This window comes from Seriola dumerili, unplaced genomic scaffold, assembly GCF_002260705.1.
Source record: "Seriola dumerili isolate Sdu_G_001 unplaced genomic scaffold, Sdu_1.0 BDQW01000301.1, whole genome shotgun sequence".
Taxonomy (NCBI): domain Eukaryota; kingdom Metazoa; phylum Chordata; class Actinopteri; order Carangiformes; family Carangidae; genus Seriola; species Seriola dumerili.
The window spans coordinates 2208680-2230566 of record NW_019174556.1 but is presented as its reverse complement, the minus strand read 5'-3'; the positions used below and the strand labels follow the sequence as shown (position 1 = coordinate 2230566).

General features: G+C 39.5%; 1 protein-coding gene across 3 annotated transcripts in view; it reads right to left on the bottom strand.

Annotated features, from left to right (window-relative positions):
* Nucleotides 1-21887, bottom strand: part of ctnna2 (catenin alpha 2) — a 314274-nt gene that overhangs the window by 74658 nt on the left and 217729 nt on the right. For all 3 annotated transcript variants that reach the window (XM_022758453.1, XM_022758454.1, XM_022758455.1), the window contains 2 exons: nucleotides 15703-15783; nucleotides 347-499 (listed from right to left, as the gene is read on the bottom strand). In XM_022758453.1, coding sequence (XP_022614174.1) covers nucleotides 347-499; nucleotides 15703-15783 — 234 coding nt within the window. The remainder of the gene's footprint in view (nucleotides 1-346; nucleotides 500-15702; nucleotides 15784-21887) is intronic.

The window sequence follows — 21887 nt, the reverse complement described above, 5'->3', positions numbered from 1 at the left end:
TTTGTGTGTGTAAGGAATTTGATAGTTTACATGGGTACTGTAATTTTTCAAGTTAATGACACATCTGCTTTACATTATAATATATATATTTTTTTATTTCCCACTAAGGATGTTCTATTGAAGTTTCACTAACCACTACCAGATATTAAAAAAACAATAAAACATATTTTTGTCAATATTTCAGGTAGTTAAACACCTGTGAGTGTATTATCTCTCTTTCTATGTAGTGAGGAAGGTTGGTCTTGCTCAGAAAGAGCAACTGCTCTGTGTGTTAGCTGAAATCTTCATTTATAAGAACAGATATGAGGAGATGTATGTGTGCCCCCATGTTTAATTCATGACTGACCTCCACCAGCTTGTTGGCATGTTCACGGAACACCTGGGCGTACTCCTTGACCTCCTTCTCGTTTCCGCTCTTTGCCGCTTCAATGAGCACCAGCAGAGGGACGTTGGTCTCCAGGAAAGAGTCTGAGATGTGGTCCATCACTGCCTTCCTCAGCTAGAATACAGAGGAAGAGAGATGGGGAAGAGGTCATATCATTAATAAAACCAAAGAAGACTTAACTATATTGCATTTGACAATGATTACATATCAATTGGCGTTGTAATGAATATGGTTTTAGTAACATAATGGGGTGGAAGAGAGAGAGAGAGAGAAAGAGAGAGAGAGAAAGAGAGAGCAAGAGGGAGAGTGAAAAAGAGGAGGAAAACTCTCAGCAGGCAGGGGTGCAAATTGCTTGTAAGGTGTCATTTCCCCATAAGGCCTTTTAACTGGGGCAGACTTTGCGACTTATATCATTGTTTATGGAATCATTTCAGACAAAACTGGCAGGGGATTGGTTGTTTTATAAGACAGTAAATGGACCCTGACCCCTGCTACTCACCAGGATATCTGATGAGATGCCAAAGGGAACAGTATAGAAAGCACAGCAGACAGGTTCTTTATCTTACACATAGAGGGAATTATTCACATGAGACCAGTACTGAGACACAAGAACACACTATAGGGAAAAAAGTGGATTCCCACACATGCATCACCACATATTTGTTTAGAGGCAGCTTTCAGTCTTGAAGCATCCCTCAGTAATTTCTAGTAATTATCTGCACAAAAAATACTCCATACACATTTTTATTTTTATCTACACAATTAATTCACCTTTAATATATTGTTTTTAGTATAGAGTTTTATTGCGATGTGTCATAACGGTAATAGCCTAACAACATAACAAAAACAAATCAATTACTGCAGAGTTGACAAAGGAATTATTAAGAGCAGTGATTCCAGCTAATTCTCTTTATTCATAGCACTTTATTAAAATGCCTTTAAAGTATCAGTAACACATTTATGTTCTACACAAACTGAGAGAGCATAGATTGCATGCATACTACCCAATGGGTATGCTAACATGGACACAAATCTCCTCTGTCCAGTTTAGTTATCACTTGTCCACGCATACAAATGATGGCATTAAACTGAGAAGTGCTCAATTAACAACATGGATGACAGAGATTTGTTTAACTTTTCAAACCATGTTTTTAAATTAGATGTAAAGCAAACATTGTGACCATATCCCAGAATTATAAATGTTGAAGCAGCAAGAAAGACGGTAAAGAAGATTAACTGTTATAAATGACAAGGGAAAATTCATTTAACCAAAAAAAAAAAAAAAATCACATGTAAGTCTGTCAGTCACACTTAAATAACCTGCAGCAATTACAAACTTAATTGCCAGTCCATAGAGTGAAGGAGAACAATGGTGAATTATGGCTTCCTGAGGGCAGATAATTCATCACTATCGCCCCTGGAAAGAGACTACATTTCGGGGGTCTAGTGGACATGACCAGGCTGCAAATTTTGTAAACAATCTGAAACCTACACTGTGTAAGCACTCCTTTGTCCAGAACGCTATAATCCTGGATCGCTGATTTGAAGAGATGCGTACTGCGTGAATTGTGAATATTGCATCTTTTCCACTCCACAGAGAAGAGACTTGCATCAGTGCAATTGTGTAACCTTGCTCTTCTGTCACCTGGTGGGAAGGGTGGGAAATCAGGGCAGACAAAAATCTTGCCTTTGCCACAACCATCTTCACACTATGTGAGTGTTGTTACAGCTCAGGAGACAGGTGTGGCAGAACCCACTATCATTCTGGGACAGGTGAAAAAAAAATGCTATGGGTTGGTTGAGCTATGATTAGCTCACCAGTGCTCTCACTGCTGTGAATAAAGTAATGAGGTGCAGTGGAGGGATATTGTTGAACTAAATGCACATACTTATGCGCAGTCCATTACTGTGACATGCACTTATATTTCATACTAATTCTAACCAAGGAGGAGCTGTCACAGCAATTAAGGATTAAAGTCAACTTTTGGATCTTGGATCAGGAACATAAGCACAGCATTTTCTATAATACAAAACAGTACAGTACTAGTTATACTGTGACGACCATACAGTATTATACTATGTTTTTGTCATGTGTTTTCTGTACATAAGCTTTGAGCCAATGGTGATGTCTAAAATTGTGAAACAGGGGACCAGAAACCTGAGAGCATTAAGTGGCAGAGTGCAGTACTTGGTCAATGGGAGGGTTGCCCCATTGCACCACATATGCTAAGCCTAGGGAAGCATCAACTTTTTGTCTCATTGAAACACACTCTCAGACTTACCCTACGTCAAAATGATAAGGATTAAGATGAAATGACTGACATAAGTGACAAGCAAAAGTAGAAAAAAAGAAATGTTTGTTCTGCTATCTATCATTTCAGTTCTGATATACATCACTTGTGTATTGAAGGCAACGGAGTCATAAAATGATGCTCCCTCTGTTCACTGTATCCTGATGTCTGTTTGAATGGCTTTCACTGACTTGTTTAAAGACATTTTCTTATGTTAACTTGCTTTTGACTTTGTACGTTATTTCCTTGTCAGACATGGATTTGTTTGAATTCAATATTAAAAAGCCTATAGACCATTTTTTTGGTTTGGCTGTGAATTAAAAAAAAAAGTGTGTGGATGTAAGTTTTATAAATCTACTGGGTAGAAAGATTCCTGTTGTTATCGTTGTTACTGAGGGGAAATCACTAGCTGACGGTACATACAGGCGCATATGTGTATAGTATATGTGTAAGAGGTCTAGGTCTCAGGATACTCACGAATGCCCAACAGCAAAAGTGATCCTGACGGTGGGTTTGAGAGGAGAAATGATACAGACGAGTGATTTCTCAAGTCGCAGGCTCTCCTGCACCATCAGCATTCTAATGCCCACACACCACTCCCACAGAAATCCATCTTCAATCTTTCAGATCTCACCTCCCTCCATGCTCCACCCCCACCATCTCTCCTCTAACACTCCCTCTGTATTTCACTAACACTTATAGGAAATAGACCTGGAATTCCAATAGATAGCAAAGGCTCTGCTCATTATAAGTTAGTGGGGCGGCTATTTGTCTCCCCAATCGTGCAGTGCCACAATGGTTCTAGCTCTGAATGCAATGGCTTTTTGTTTTACATATTAATATGTGAGACTTCTGGAGAAACGTTACGGGTGTTATTATTGTTTCCAGAGTTTCACCTGTGCCATACGTTTCATTTTCCCAGAATGCCATTAGCATGCTGGCTGGCAGCATAGGCAGGGGAGATATGTTGTAAACGAAACTCAGCGGTGAGGCAAGACTGCTGTCATTATGGATACACAGACATACAGCTAGATAGAAAGATAGAAAAATAGTCTGTGGCCAAAGGTATATGGACACATTTTGGCTATTTTCATTTTCATTTCATTTAGTTTCAAATAAGGAAAATGTTAATGATTTTGTGATTTTTACAGTTTTGTGTCGATGGTTTGCGGAACGCCATTTCTAGTGCCTCCATCCACATAAACTAGTCCGTGAGATGTGGTTGAAAGCTCTGGAAAAAACTACCCAGATGACCTAGAATTCAGATTATATGGTCAAACTATCATTTCTAAAGTCAAAAATTAACTTTTATGCATGAGGTCCGGAAAGAAGTGTTCCAAGTTTGGTGTGAAAGAATTTGACTGACCTGCAAACCCAATCCCACTCAACACTTGAACTGCTGACCACGAGCCAGGCCTTACCGCTCAACATCCCTAATGCTCTTGTGGCTGAATGGGAGGAGCAAATTCCTGCAGTCAGGTGTCAAAGTCTTGTAGAAATCCTCTGCAAAAGGCTGGGGACTATTATAAAAGCATATTGATACTGTTTTTGGAATGAGATACTCCAGTTATCAAATAGGGGTGTAATGTTGTCTGCATACTTTCTGAATGTCCACACACTTGTGCCATATTATGGATCATTAGGTACATAACCAATGTTACACTGCGCCCTAGGTGTTAAGCAGTATTGCAGAGGCATTAGAATGACCCTGGTTCAATGTGTCATCTCTAAACATTCCTGTGGTGCTCATTAGCCAGTTGGAGGTAGGCTACATCTGAGTGCATGGATGAATGAATGAATAAATGAATATATGTTTGAGTTCTTTAACAGACCAGTTTAACCTTTCAAAATACACTTCCCCACCAAGTTCAAGCCATGGGACACTTAGTCCTTGGTAGTGCTATTTTAGGGGTGTTTTGGTTTCAATCTTCACACGACCTTGACAAATGATAGATTGTTTGAAAGATCTACATCACTTGAGTCTATCTGTGAAAATCATTTTTGTCATTTAAGTTATTCTGAAATTTTAGTTGTAAAATAAAGTTTCACCTTTAAAAAGAGACCAGGGTTATGCCTGTAATCAAAAGGGTTGAAAAGCAGTAACCTTTTTATTTCAGGTATATTATTATCAGGCTTTGCACAAACATTGGGGTGTAACGGGTTAAGAAAAAACATGAGAAGGAAATTGGAAATGATGTTGCAGAAATGGTTGCCATTAAAGGTTTTTCTAGTGTTTTGATAATTTGAGACATACATTAAGTACACCTCCTCCTTTTATCACTCCATCATGCCTCTTGCCCTGTACACCTCGTTACTCTTGCCTTCCAAAGAGGAAAAATAGCTAAAATTAACAAGAAGCAAATCCCACCTGATAACTGAAGTGGCTAACAAGAAGCTCTCTGAAATAATTAAGACGGTGCATATGCTTAACAAAACTTGACAGATGAATATCTGTGTTGCTCACTGATAAGTGGGAGGGCTGTGTGAGCTTCAAAGATGAGATTCGCATTAATTTGGCGCATTTGCTTTTTAATGGGGGGGAAATGTTTGCATTTTGTGGGATTACACACCTGCTCTGTCACAAAAACAGATGCATAGGGGAAGGCCTTGCAAACATCCGCTATGATCAGTGTATGACTCAAAAACAAAGAAATGGATTCATGTTCAAAGGATTGCAAAAATATAGACAGAATTATAATGTGTGTACACACATGCATTCAGTGAAACTCTGCCGACTTGACTTGTTTACAATTCAGCGGAGTCTTTGCAAAGGGTGGAAAACATGAATCTGAATTTGAAAGGGAAGACTGCGGTGGATTTCTGAATGTTTACAGTTGCACTTCGGCTTCTGTTATGTTTCATTTGTGATTCAGAACACATAGCGGTGGGTACCTTGGGGTCAGCACAGGAAAGTTTCTTATTAAAATGTCAAGAGCAATCACAGCATAAACGGCTAGAGTCACGGCTGAGGGGAAACAGCCTGAGCAAATCAAAAATTAAGTAACAGCTCTCATATATGATATCTAACAGGGAGCATGGGAAGATGATTAGTGAGAGGAGAGCAGAGAAATGAAAGGGGGAAAGAGGGACTGACTGATCATAACAGGCTAAGGACAAACACATTAGATCCCTCATCCCCGAGCCTTCATTTGATGTCTTCTGTAAAATCAAACACTGGCCAGAGGAATCCAGTTTTAGAAACAAGGAAAAGGTGCATTAATGGTGCTTTTACATCAAAGTGTTTATGTCCCCAAAGGAAACTGGCACAGGCAGATACTGCTCATGATACATTGACTGCTGATCACCTGCATCTGCTTCAGTAATTTTTTTTTAATAATAAGCTTCTGATTATCTGATCAAAAAATGTAATTGAGTGCACCCTTTGAAGTAGTATTCAATCGGAAGTAACCAAACGTATTGACCAGGTCCACTGACTCCAATTGCTTCCACTACGACATTTACCTGTTGTTCATTATAGAAACATGTCCTGTAGTGTGGAAAAGACATGCCCGTTCCCATGTGTGGTGATGTATAAGAAAGTGAACAAACCAAATCTTTGTTTGTGGTGGTGACAGACAGAGCCCTGGCAGCCATGCTTACTTCAGGACAAAAGCCAGGGATTATTAAAATGGTTTAACAACATTAGAGGTAGTGGAGCATTCACCGGGTAGTAATACATCAGTCAGACAACCTGACACTCTTCTCAACCTTCAGGCCTGCTTCATTCTTACTAGGTGACTGTAAGCTGTTAGGAAACCTTTTCCCTGCTATGGCACACACCAAAAAAAAAAAAAAAAGACCCATGGTCCCTAACCACTAACCATCAACAACTAAATGATCACAAAGTATTATTCACATGTGGGATTTTCTTTATGTGTTGAATTTACTAAAATTTGCGAAGCTTGAGCTTTAATGACAAGCATTTACCTTATGTTGTGACTGAATAACAATGTAAGGTTTGGCAGAATATTCCTATACCAACATGCTGTCTGACATTAGATTTGTGTGAACAAGCTTAGTCTGTGGTGATGCAGTTTGGATTCGGCAAGCTGGGCCCGTTACTGTACTAATGTGATTTGTGTGTCTGGCTGGATTTGCAATTAAATGCAGTCATTTTGGCTGCAGAAATAAGCTGTAAAAACAACAGTGACATACTATCACCTTATAAAATTGATATGGTGAACTTGTTAGCAAACAGTCGCCTATTTACATAATAAGTAGATATAAAGCAACATTAGCATGCATTTGGAGTCATGTTTCTGGCCACCTGGTGAATGTAATCCCAAAATTCCCTCGTAACTCCTTTTAGCTTTCATTTTTTTTGTGTCTAACAACTCCTGATAGAAATATCAGGCTCTTTAGCTGCTAAATGCTCCACTATGTTCACCAGCTAGCTGCTAACTTTGTCTTTTTGTCTGTTTTTTATGATGAGCAGGTAACGTACTGTGGGTTTCCCAGATGTTTTTTCACTGGAAACAGCTGCCTGTCTGGCGCTGGCAGGTAAAATAAACGTTGACTGCACTTAAACAGCTGCCTGCTGCATATGGAACTGACGCTGATTAGAGCAGTGAGAATGAACCATAACAGTAAAGTTACGGGTTGTAGAACCTAAATTCAATGAGCTGAAGAGCTGAGGTGGAACTGCAAAGTTGGATGATAATTTTCTGTGGGTTTACGTTTACAAGCGGCTCTTTCACATACAAGTAGTCACGTGAATCATTCTTAATATAAATATATAGATGAAAGCGGCTTTAAAGTTGAATTTCTTTTGTGTGTTCTTTTGAATGTTTTGTGAATAACATTTCTTCACCGGCATTTGAAGTTATGTTAATATCTAAAAATATAACTTGAGCTCATATATATGCAAATGTATTACATTAGCTATCAACACGCGATGCCTCCAAAAATGGCTGTGTATTTTCCAGTGTCTGAGATAACAGGGAATTAGCAATAATTTAGCTAATGAAACTTTAATGTGTAGCCTCAAAACATTTTTGCATAAAAAGATCGAAAAGATTCACAGATAATCTTGAATTGTTAGTTTAAACAAAGAGATGCAGCTGACAGAATTCATGGCAGCTGTTCCTCCTTAACATGATAACCCTCAACAATTAAAAACAGCTGTACTAATCAACAAACTAATGGCAGGGATGGAAATGATTTCAACATCCCAAAGCAGAAAGAGAGGGAGACAAAAACAGAGAAAAAAATATGTGAGGCAGTTGTGCTATAGGGAATTTTGGAATCAGCCATCAGTCAAAATATGGCCCAGAGAGATAACTTGACAGATGCATTCATTACAGACAGGATGACAGGGGGTAGAACACATGGCTCATTTCCAACCACTTTGTCAGTTTGGTTACTAAGTGAATACTAATTAAAGGGAGGAAAGACATTTAAATCCTCTGATTTAGTTTAAAGGTTCAAACAAGCAGTTTTTACTGTATTTATTTTAAATTCTCGCCCTCCTCCGTGTCTATCTGTCCTAAGCCCAAAAAGTCCACTTCAAACTCTCTTTTTATCTCCAGTAAAAAAGGCTCCTACTTTGTTGCACTTGACCTGTTGATTGCAGTTATGGTTTTAAAAGCAAAAGGATTGTCTAAACTTGTAAAAACAAAGATGACAAAAATATACAAATATATACAGGAGGCAACAGTGAGAGATGAAGTGGTTGTAGTACTTGTTCTTCATCAAGTCTTCTTCAGTGCAAAACTCTCAAAAAGGGCATGAGGCTAAAACACACTCGTTTGATGGTAGCCATGGAGGTGCTATAGCTTTTTTTTTTCAGTGAAGGCATTATCTGCATACTACTATATCTGTTGAGTAAGTGCACATTTTGCACTTATTTTCTGTTATCATGACAATGAACAAACTACTCCATGTTCTTGTTTGCTAGAGAGGTCCAATGAGGCTCTACTACAGGGGTCCTCACCCATACAACCACTGCTTTATACATTTCAAAGACCTCCTATTTATTCGTACAAAAAGAAAGTTCACAGTCTTATGGCACCAGACTATTCAGGAATGCAGCCATTCGAAGAGGATCACATGATCACAGGGGCACTGAGCTATACAGCTTCTCTCAGGTGAAATAAGGCCCCATTTACTTATGCATTGACCAAGCAGCCCTTAATTCAAATGCATTACTTTACCTGCATTTCTGCAGAACACTAATGTGGGCTTGATGACCAGCCTGACTTAGTGAAGCCAACTCTTGGGCGGATGACAGACTTGAAGAATGGATGATGCTCATGAACAAATGAAATTAAAGGAGTAAGTGCAATCTGGTTTGATTCCAGGAATGGGTATGGGGTGTGTTATAAAATGACTATTTTCAAAATAAGACAAAATATGATAGAAATTTGATAGATGCATGGTTGCTTATCTAAGAATTTAAATTAGTGGCTTTGAAATGAAATAGGGAAGTAAATGCATTTCCATGCATATTTAATACTATAGAGAATTTCAGAAAACATTCCTGACTAGCTATGTCCGTGAATAAGCTGAACTGAAAATGGCCACTATGCTAAACAATTTCCAGTTTGGATGTCTAATTTTCAAGCTTGAGTTGATGGGCTAATTACTGTGCTACAGAAAGCTAAGGATCACTCATTAGCTTTGCTTGACATTTTATTCATCTAATCTGTTAAGACACCTCATCTGGCATATCAAATTTCTTATCAGAAAATAAGGTCAAAGCTCAGTTGATTTCATGTTGAATTGTAATTAAATTCACATTTGCTCATTCTATTGCCATTTCTTTAAACCAAATGGAATTTGTGACCTGGAACAATGGCTAACCATTATAACGCCAGTTCTATCAGCACATGTGCTCTACTCTTCACTGATCAGCGTACTGAAAATGTACTTACCAAATGAGTGAATGATAAGACTACACAATACTGTTCGGGGCTCAGAGGCTATACAGTTCGGGATAACTGGCATTTTGTCAGGAGTAATAGCGTGTGGAGCTTTATGTGTGAGTTTGAGACTTTCAAAGTCCAAATGCTGACCTTTAATGCCTGTACCAGTCACCACAACACTGTATCAACACCAGGGCTCTACAGGGCAAGCATTTCACTCACATATGCAAGTGAAAATCAGAGTGTGTAAATGTGAAAAAATTATTTGGGCGTCCCGGTGCAAGTGACTCCAAATTCCGTGGCATGCTGGTTTTAAACGCGTTCTAAATTTTTTTTTTTGGTAGTTGAAGAGGTCGGTGAGTGAGATTAGCGGATTGGAAAATATGGTTTATGGTGCACCTACTCATCTCTGTCTTTCTCTGCACTCTGTCTATGAGCTGAGCTCACCACACTCAGAGAGTGGAGACTAGGAAGAGGCGACACCGTGAAGGAGAACATGACGTTGGGTGAAGTGAAACATATTACTCGAGGTGACAACAACTATGCTTATACTGTAAATTATATGCAATAAAACCTTTCGAGAGGAAATAGCCAAAAAGAGCAATTTATTTAAAAATAACTTCCAGAAAAGTGATATTTTGACCTTTGCCCGTAGCTTCCCATCCACTGCTGTATGTGTTAACCACAGCAGTGGATGTGGAGCTTAACTAGCCAGCTTGTTAAGCTAATGCAAAAATTGTTATGAGCAAGTTAAAATGGCAGCTGATTGCACATGGCCTAATTGTTTACCCTAATTTGTCACATACATACATAGTTCTTACTTTCCACTCTCAAACCAGCCCCTCCTCCCTCTGTGAGAGGTACCTGCCCAGCAGTGAATCCACATCAGCAGTAAGAGGGAGGTGAGTCATAGTGACTGATTTATATTTTATTCATTCTTCACCTAGTCCTTAATGTCAGGAATATTATTTATTTTATGAAGATTTTACATTTGTTTCCTGGTAGATATTACTGAGTTAACATACATATGATATTATTGACTTTGCTGTTGCAGATTTTGCTGATGCTGCTCTAGAAATAATTTTATTATATTTAAAATACAAATAATAATGTATAACAAATAGAAAATAAAGAAGCTATTGATAAAATCCTAACCACACCCATCCCTAGTTCTAACACTGTTATGAGCAAAAGTTGATCTTTGAGTATAAATTCTATCATCAGCCAATAATGTCAGTACTGGGCTGTTTTTTGTTGGTTTTATTTATTTATTCATGCTAGCTTTCTGAAAAAGCTGCTCATGGAAACTGTTGCATGATTGAAGCCATCTGTGTGTTCATGGCAAAAACACCATGGTTAACGTTAGCCAGCTGAAACGCTTTAAGGTTAAAGCTAAGGAAAGACTATGGTTAAAGTTCATAAAAAAGGCAAACATTAACATTCTCTGACCTCTGTGACCTCTACACCCAGGGGACAGTACTTCTTGTGCTGGTGCTGGACATTAGCATTGCTAACTGTGACGTGCGTGACTGGACATGATTCCTCAGGATACTGTGCTGAGTAATATCAAACACAGCACAGACCATATCCCTTTCCATAAACATTACTATCCCAATTTTAATTGGATCAACAACAGTATAACTGACTGCTCATAGTAAATTAGAATTATTGAACACTTTCATTTCCTTTAAAACTCTTTAATCTACAATAAAATTCATGAAGCCACATGAATAACATTTGGGATTCTTCAGTAGTGTGAAAGATGATGAAATCAATTCCTTTAGAAGATTAAAAAAAAAAAAAAACTCTTGCTTTGAAAATCAGAATAAGAAAGCCTACATTCTTCAGTGGAATGCCTTACTAGAATTGAGCTGAGCACTCTGTTCTGATGCCACTGGATGTGAGTGCAGCACTTGACACAGTCCATGACATAGTTCTCAATCATTTTGAGAAGTGGGTTTCAGTTTCTGACACAGTCCTACACTCGTTTAATTCTTACCTTGCCAATGAAAGTTCTACTGAAGAAGGTTTTACATCCTCTTCTGCCAGTCCATGACATACTTCTCAATCACTTACAACCTTGTGCTACAAGGGTCAGATTAAGGTTTTTAATGCTTTCCAAATGTGTTTCCTCTTGCCCATATTCTTCACAAACACAACATACATTTTCTTTGTCTGGGAGAAAATATCCACCTGTATGCAAATATTGGACTGGCTTGACACTGATGGAAAAACCTCCTCTAAAAACTCTCTGGACAACATAAACTACCATATGCTGTACCTCAAGTTACTTCAGCTACACTGCAATAATTCTATTGATTGCATTATTTTATTTGGTTTATGTACAAGGCCTGTAGCTGTAAAGCTGGGAGTGCTAATTGTTTGGCCCTCTGTTTTGATGCTAAGCTTAAAATGGCTGTGCGGTTTTGCTTTCTTCATTAAACAGTTCCAAAATTACATATTTTTAATCCCCTATCCCTGCGGTGGATAACTTTATCTATGCTTTTACTTCTTCCTGTTTGTTTAACTGTAATTATAATTCTTCATTCTTGAGCCAGAAATGCCTCTCTCCTGTCTGCAGCTCATGCAGATTGAAGTAAGACTTAACAAACTGAAGGAATAGGATCATATTGCCTCTATTGAAGCCTCCCTTCACTGCCTACTGGTTAATTTTAGAATTGATTTTATTTATTAATTTATTTTGTTTTGTGTGTGTGTTCACCAAGGTCTACGCCCAGCCTCAAAAATGAAGGTAACCATATCTACATTTTTCATTCATTTGTTATAGCTTACAGTTTTTCACTTGACGTTCTGTTACCGTAATTGTGTTTTACTTGTGCTTGCATAATTACATCATTTTTTAAAAAATTCCAAAGCATGACAGAAAAATTATCAGTGGCCTACTTTCTGTATCCGGGGGTCAGCATGGAAGAAGGCCCGCTGCTGCCAGCACCAGATGTACAGCAGGAAAGCAGAGACTCACCTGCTGCTAAAAGGCTGGTAAGGCGTAAGGGGCACTGACTTCTGGAGATGAAGTTTTAGCTAAAAGACAAGGTCTCCCTAACTGCTGCTTGCTGTCTCAATTTAATGTTGTAAAGTGATAACACATTGCAGTTTTTTTCTTTTTTTATCCCGCCTGGTAAGAACATATGTAAATTTCAATGTGCTTCCCTGCTGAGGAGCATGGTTAAGCTTTTAAAGAGCCTTGGGAGTAAGGAGTTATTTTGACTTCTGCTCTTTTTTTTAAATTCCATTTAAATTTTTAATAATGTCTGTGTGTCTTCGTGAACATGCACATGAAATTGCATGTGAATAAAAACAACAACAAAAACAAAACTGATGACAGGTAGCTAAATATTATACTTGCTATTTTGTAATTCACAAAGAAAAAAAAGTCATGACTGAAAGGGGATGGTTTTGACTTTATACTTTAGTGATAATAGAAGGTCTCTCGTCAAGAAGCACAAATGATTAATATCTATTGTAAATAAAGAGCAAGCATGTAATCATTGTGGGTGGAGGAGGCTGCAATAACAACATGTTGCTAGGCTGTAATTTTCAAGTCATTAAGGTTGGTTCAACATTTATTTCCACCTCCTTGAGATATCTCGTTTGGGTGGAAAATATACTTCAAAAATGTACTTCTATACCTGCATGATTATGCTGCCCTGTATTGCCAACCATCAGACTGGATACTGTTGTGAGAATTTACATTTTGTAAGAAAACAAAATGGGGGTGGGAACGACATGCTTGACATCTACGGAATTTGCCCTGGATAGCAGACAGCTTAGCATCGTCTTGTATGTACACACAACAGCATGAAAGAAAAAACAATGCCGCGTGTCTCTGGCGGTGTTGTCAGAAGGCTTGTTCGGTTTTACCTGTTCCCATTTCACAAATGCTGTCTGTCATTTGTGCTTGTCTGCTCTCATATTTGATCCCTCCTTTTCATGGTAGACAGACGGTGGAGACAGAAATGCTCAAACGCACAATTGTGCTCCTCCCCTTAGGAAGGTCTTGTGTGTCTGCACGGTGCCTCTGACTTGCTATACTCAAAAATGTTTTCACATAATTACAGTATCACAGCTCTATATAATGCCTGCATGTGTGCTGTGAGGTTAGCCCTCCCATTGAAACTCAAAGCTCAAACAGACCGCCCATTCTGTCAAGCCAACCCCTGAGTCAATAGAACATCCTGTCAGAGTGAGTACCGCCTGCCAGGCAGCCCCACCAAATGCCCAACGGGAGGGAGAGTTATAGCCTTCCCATCTGGAATGATCCCCTGCTCTTCAGAGGTCAGAGAGGACACAAACGCAGATACCCTGTGAAGGTATTTGCTATTGTCAATTTTGCCAGAGTGCATCTCCTGCAAAAAAAAAAAAAAAAAGCTCTGCACTCCTGCACTGCATGAAAAGAAAAGATTTTTTTGGGAGTGAAAGTGTAGTCAGGGACCACAAGTGATGTCTTGATGGTTTATGAATGAGTTTGCATTTTCTGGGGCAGGATGCCTACTCAAACGTACTCCAGTCTTTACTAGAAGAAGTGTAATACAAGTCATTGAGAATTTGAATTTGAATTAATAAGAATTGACATGGCACCTCAGAAGCATGCTTGAATGATTGTATTACATCAACAGACACTTATGTGAGCACATTAAGTGTCCTCCTTTTTTTCAAGTATGGTGTCAACATTTTTGTCATACTCTGCCAGATCCTACAGTGGAAAGCACCAGATTCTTGTCTTCTGTGAAGATGAAAAATAAATCAATATTACTTTTGAGTTTTGACACCGTGTATCACAGGATGAATCATCTCCTCACTCTTTACTATTGGAGGGTAGCTTTTGGAATTTGGGTGATTTTACTCCAGCTTTGTGATACAACTCTTCTGAGTCTGAAGATCAAAAGTAGAGCCAGGATCAATATGACTGACTATGAAATAAGTTTGATTGTTCTCTAAAACATTTGGTAGATGTTACTTCGTTCACCATGTCTACTACATACAAATGAAACGCAATCTTGAAATATTGTCAAGATAGGAGCCCAGGATAAACAGAAGAAACAACTGGCATCACTGTTTTGGCAGTGCTCCAGACTGAGCCAAACAACTGTGTGGAGGTGGCATGTTTGTATTTCCGATGTGAGCTCCGGTTGAACGTCCAGTAGTTCCAGTAAGTGTTTCTCCGTTTGATAACCCTGTTACTGGTGACCTGTTTGGGGTCACTCACGGCAGAGTCATAAATGAACCCCTGTGATCCTTGATAAGAATATGAAACTTTGTGAAGCTCAGCCAGAGACAAGCTCTGATCCTGAGTCTTGCGAATATTGTACGATATTTTATTAATGTTGATGTCTGTTCATGTAATGTCTGTCTTTGTGCAATGCTGCTAACACTTGAACTGAGCTTTGGGAACTTTGGTTATAAGGTCATTAAAAGGATAAGTCTGGTGACATGCAATGGTTTTCTTATTGTCAGCATTTCCCAGGAAATGAGAAAAACCTACAAAGAACTGATCCCACTAACAAGTGTTGCATTTGTAGCCTGATACACTGTAGCTCACCCCCTGTGCCATAGACTTCCACTGTTGTATAAAACCTATTAAAAACACATCAGAGAGCTGCAGTGTTCCACTATGTGATGTGTTTTCTAAATAAGATGAACATGGGCATTATTTTTTTTTATTTGATCAAATCCACATATACCATCCACCTGCTGTATATACTCACTAGAGCACTGAATCTGCTGCTGAAAATAGCCCCCAACAGATACATTATTTACTCCAAACGTTTGCTAAAAACTTAAAAGATTGGTAAGTCTTTTTAAATAAATGAATATATATATATATATATATTTGTGAGATGTTTTTAAAAAAAATGTATGTCTTGAGTAGGAACAAAATGGGCAAGAGGCTGAAGAGTGTCATAGACAGGGTAAGAAACTGAGATAAACCAGTGTACTAGCGAACAGTGCTGGCTTTGGTCTGTTCATACAGCATTTTTTGACAACACCAAAAACATAGAATATCTCCTGTCTTAACCTTTAAAGTGGAGTGAAAGTGAAAAAGTCTCATGTGTTTGCAAGTGTCCTCATCTCAGAGAAGGTACAGTAGATACAGTGTTTAACAGGGAGATGGAGATGTAGCACCATGAAATCATGCACTCACCTGTCTGCGCAGGTCCCTGGTCTTTTTGGTCATTTTATCAATGGCTGAGTTCAGCGGGTCGCCTTTCTCTTTCCTGCCAGTCTGTGAAAGGAAATAAAACAGCATGTTACTGCAGTTGCAGCGCGTGTCATTATGACCTTACTGTCTGACTGCCAACATTGCACCATAGAGTTTATTTCACAGTGTACATTTTCTTGTTGAAGTGACTCAAACAAAGTGTATAGGGTATATTTATTATAGATTGCTGATTCACAAAATACACTTCATCATAGACCATGTGTTGACATTACAAAGTGCTCCTTGATTAGACCGGAGTCAGTGCAAACACGACTCAAACAATTGGGTATGTTACCTAGCAACTAGCCATTCTGGCAGGTATCAATTTAGTTGTCGCCAATTCCCTTGTGTGCCACGCTCCCTGTCACTGCCAACTCCTACTGGTGACTTTAGGAGGGTGTAGACTACCACAGGCTTCACCTGATACACACAGAGTCACCAGCTGCTTCTTTTCACCTGACAGCGGGGAGTTTCACTGGGAGAGCAGTGCGGAGCTTCTTGCTATTCCAGATTTCCCTGCTCTCCAGTTTACAAGCATCCCGACCAGACCAGTAGGTAGTCACTAAGGCAGATACTGGGACAGGATCTCCCGCCATCTTTCATACAGAAATACTGCCAATTGTGTTCAGTGAAATGCCTGGCCAGGTAAGAGACTCCACTTTCAGTTATGCCACCTGGGCGCTCCATTTACCACTTACAAGCTCTACTGTTTTTGCTCAGAAACCATGGAGAAGAGAGGGGAGATCTATACTACTCCAGTTATTGGATTTCCACTTTTACTATCTAACTTGGGATGGCAGCTTGACTTGAAGGTTAGAAAGATGCTGTCAGTGTCTTGGAGCGAATCATTTCTGCTCCAGGACACATATAAATGATCCTGTACTCTGATCTCTCTGGAGAAATGCATACATGTGTGTCTCAGGTTGTGTACCACTGTGGAAAGTGGTAAAATCCAAACAGGGCTGTTCTGAATGCACCATTTATAAAGATGTTTTGTTTTACTAACAAATTATTGTCACTACTTTATCAAACAGATATTTGCATTGCACTGAACAGGTTACCAAAGCATCCCTAATTTTACCCCAGGGAGTGTGGGTATCACAGTCCTTGTTACTGTCACAACACATCATGTGTTTAATCAAAAAGGTCATAAATGCTTCGGGCAAAAACAGATACTTTACAGTTTTTCAGATCCAAGCCTTTTCTTTTGCACAAACTAAGTAAAGTTAAATGAGTAAAATTAATGGAGAGCAACAACGATATTAACAAGTGTGGAAATTGGGACACACCCCTACGCGTGAAGAATGTGCTACATTTACTGCTATGCTGCCAACGCCCCCACAGGTCCTCTCAATCAGCCGCTGCGTGAAGTCAAATGCCACCACACTTCAAACTAAAGGTCTACAAATAATCATTCATGTTAATTGCTGTGTCCTTTTATTTTGACAACTGCCAAATGAAAAAGTGAGGCTCATCTCTGGTTTGGAACCTGACCTGCACATAATATTGACCAGTTTATTTCGAGTACGTTTCTTTTTTTTCTTTTTTTTTATGGATGGTTCAATTTATGTTGTACACAAAAATACAAGCATCCAAGTCTGCTGGTTAAAAAACTTCAGGTTGCTGTGGCCTCATTTAAAATATTTTTGCAGAGGAAAAAATGGTTAGCAGGATGATCAACAGATTGTAAGACACAGTGATATTCTGTCGAAGCAATACCGGCATACAAAATTATTTGTGTCGTTGCCAGGCAACCAACTGACAGTTCTGCCCAGCATAGCATGAAGGCAAACAACCAAAATGCTCATCAGCCTTTGCAGGAAGACACATACCTACCTGGTGACATGGATTCCCATTCATCCATGCCTGTTCCTCTGAGACAAACTGACCACTACGCCCGGATACAACAGGACTTTAAGCAAAGGGGTTATTTAGTCGTTATCCTGTTTAATGAGACACAAAATGTGGTTCTTATCTCTGTGTTGCTGCACTGTTGTCCTGCCCTTTTAATAATTGAGTGGAACAGAATGCCTCATATCTTTGTGTCACAGAGAACTAAATGAGACCCCATCAAACACCCACCTGATAGTAAACTCACCCCAAGGTTAACATTGATTGTCACTTTCAATGCCTTGGCCGCTATCAGGTTGTAAAATTACTGTTTCCACATTAGTACTGAATATGCCTTCTATCATACATAGAGAGAGGCGGAGAGGAAGGGCTACTACTGTAAACTCAGGCCCACAACATGATGACATTGACTATCTGAGTCTTTAAAGGTCATATGTGGTTCAGGAAGTATGTGAGCTCTAGTGAAGTTCTGGTTCACATATCAATGAGAGGGGACCCCCTTTCGAGAGGTAAAGGCAACTGGTCCAAACCCGCTTTCTCTTCTGATGTCTTAAAAAAAGACTTGACATTCAGGAAGATGCCAACTTGATGACAAACGACCACAATCTTTGAGCATTCTCCACCATTTTGGATTTGTCACACTCTTAAGCTCAACATGAGTTTCAGTGTGGGTAAGTGCTGTGGGGAATTCACATGTGTGCAAGGTCACTGATGTGACAGTGCTGCTCAATGAAAAGAGCCTGTAGTCATAAAAAAAGATATGATCCCCTTTTCTGTCTAATGTATTGCTGGCTTGCCCTTGGCCAAGGCTCATATAGCACGAGTTTTCTTTCATATGGAAGTTAAACATTAGGAATGAGTCATTTGTCTCCTAGCTCATACTACAGTTAGTCAGCCCCTCTTCTAATAGCAATCACACAATGCAGTTTTTCTTTTTTCTTTTTTTTTTGTGGAGCAATGCACCAAATTGAAGGGAAGAAAACGGGCACTCATAATGTGTGATACCTGATCCGTATTTGACAAAGGGAAAGCTACCTGACCCTAACCCAACCAATATACTAACACACAAATGTGTACAGTATGGGCATAGTTTTCATAAATTTGCACATCGCAACTCTGAAACATGCATAGAATGGCGTTGAGCCATTTGTTGATTGACACAAAGGGAGGAGAGGAAATGAAGATAGCATTCACTTGCCTTCCATTATGTGCCACACAATCATACAAGCTCTCACGCTTTGATGTGTATGCACAGACACGCTCGTCTACGCTAAAGCAGAGGACATGACAACGTTAGTCATTGTGCTGCCTAAAGAGCCTAATGTGTCATTAAGGTACCAGAGGGATGTGCAGGATTAAAGATGCTCACCACCTAAAAATAAAAAAAGGGGCTTAACTGGAACCATTCTGAGGACACTCCAAACATATTCACATGAATTTTTATAAAAGACAACCTTAATTGAACTGTAAGAAAAAGAAAATGGTCATGCTTTAAATGACACAAACAACTCCTCTTATTCTTATCCATAAGATGAATAGACACACAAAATTGGTGCGCGCGCACGTGTGTGTGTGTGTGTGTGTGTGTGTGTGTGTGTGTGTGTGTGTGTGTGTGTGTGTGTGTGTGTGTGTGTGCGTGTGTGTGTGTGTGTGTTTTTCATTTTCTGGAATCAGAAACCCCAGCTGTTTTATTTTCTCAAAACTCTGAACTCTTTAATCTGAGTTAAGGAGATTAAAACTGCACAATGATGTCAGTCTAAAGGGACAAAGACCCAGCACCTGTTATTTGGAACTCCTATTGACAACTGAGCAGTAGCTATCAGTGTGTATATTTTCTTCTAACTGACTCTCATAACTACTTCAGCTCTTTGTGTATTCATGTATCTTTAAGACCAATGCAGCATGTTTCTGACAATTACAGTCAGTCAAGTAGACCACTATTGCTAAAAATATACTTCCCTTATACTGTAATTACTCCTCCGCTTTGATAGGTCAAAACTCCTTCAACACACGATGAAAAATGTATTGCTCATGTTGGGTTTTCTGAAAAAATATAAAACACCCAATTAAAAACACTATGCATGAATTCCCCCCATCACAAACTTTTTATACAAGGCAGTACACAATGATGAATCATAGGTTAGTCAGTGCGTCAGGCTCACATTCAGCCCGGGTCGGTCAAAACTGTGGTTTTTGATATGTGCGTGCGTGTGTGAGTGTGTGTGAGAAACAAAGTGAGAGTGACAACCTTAAGCCACATTACTGTATTTATGTTCCCATGGTGTTTATCTGGGAAACTATTTGACTTGCCTCCATTCCCATCCAGGTGTGCCCTGTATGTGTAAGCAGTCACGGTCTCGAATTCACAGCCATTAAAAGCTTGACAACACAGTGGGCTGTTGATTCAACTGACTCCCATACAGCAACATTGATTGCTTAGTTTTTGACTTCCACATAATGGAATGTGCATGTTCGCTTTTTCTAGTAAACACAAGTCCCTGTGGTGTTTTGCAGACAATGTTCCCAACTGTCCCCATCCATTATTTTCCACCCCCTAGTGTGCGCTCATTCATTCCCAGTTGGGGAGCAGAAGATAGAGGAGGGTGCCTGAAAATAAGCATCTACTGTGCGGGGTAATGGAAGCAGGAGCAGTGGAGTTATTCTTGCCCACTCAGGAGATGGCTGGTGGACGGTGCAAGCTGCTGGAACGGCCGAGGGCCCTGAGTGTGTTTGCACTCTGAGGCCCTCCCAAAGTAAGCTGTGTAATTCACTGGTGCACTGCAGCGCAAACGGCTTCACTGCATTTCTGACCTCAAACCCTGTAATGGTGGAATAAGACATACAGTAGTGTGTCTGTGCAAGCTGGATAATGTGCAGAGGAATGTGGAACCTGGTTTCAGGTATGCACATTTTTCTTTTCCGTCCATATTTGAAACATAAAATAAGAGCTAGTGCTCAAATGTAAGTATTTTTTCAATTATAGAAGTTCAAATGTAGTAGTGTATTACATGCATTTGTAGCTGAGTGTTTTTTAGTAGCACTGGGAAGCAATAGATTTCACATTGTGGTTCTTTGATTTCTTAATCCAGACAGTTGTCGGTGTTTATTTTATGGTATTTGTGAGCATTATGTGAATAAATGTCCAAAGCTTTTATTTCTGCCAACAATGGAATGAACAGTCTTCATGAAAATGCAGACGATCAATATTTTCTGATGCATTCAAAAGTGTCACGTCTCTGCACGTCCCTTGAAACTAATGCAATAAAATTGACAACGGGGGAAAAAAAAAAATGCTGAAATGGAGGGGTGGTGAAAGAAGTGAGGAATGAATCTGGTAATTCATAGGCAATAACATGGCAAATCAAAGGAACGGGCAGATGAATCAGAGGGAAGAAAATAGCAGACAGGTGGGGGAGGGAAGGAGTGGGTGGGGGGTATGAGGCATTCTGTCTCATTGTCTCCCAAGATCAATGTGTTAAATGATATCAATTCCGGCTCCTTGTCAATTCAATTAGGCAGGAGCGAGAGGTACAATTACTGTCCAATGTGGTTACACTGTCTGCAGCGGGCTTAAAGGGGAAGTCAAGCTGATAACAAGAGGGTTAGAAAGTGTTTGTGTATGTGCGAGCGGGGGTTGGGGGCTGATAACAGTGGTAACATGTTGGTTGGGTTACCAGCAGATAATGGGTAGCTAGATCCTCATTAAGATAAGTTGTGCTCCCTCAGCTGTAGTGCCATAGATGGGCCAATTTGACTTGTTCTCATTAAGTGGAACTTAAAGAGGTGCGGCGGTGGCTATCAGCTAGTTTGATTACAGGATGGCGAAACAGAAATAACGCTACAATGCCTGCGGCTGGAAAAAAAAGAAAAAAATACTTCCAGATGAGCAGCTCAGATTAGAATTGTTTTTGTTTTTTCTTTTTTTAAATGAGATGACAGAGCAACATAGAACAGAAATAGATGCCATCTTGTAATCTCATCATAAGCCCCTGGGAAACTAATAGATATACAGTGAAGGCATACTGCAATGGTGGGAGCAAATAAGCACAGGAATATCATTTACAGTGCAATATGTGCATGTATTGCTATGTTTGTAAGTGTAAACACACACACACACACACACACACACACACACACACACACACACTGAAACCACGGTATGTTAGCTGTACATTGTTCTGAGGGGGTCAAAGGTGTAGAAAAATAAATAAATAAAAGTTAGATGCAAAGATTATGTGTCATTTTGTTTTTCCCACCATCCATAGGTGGAGCCTGTC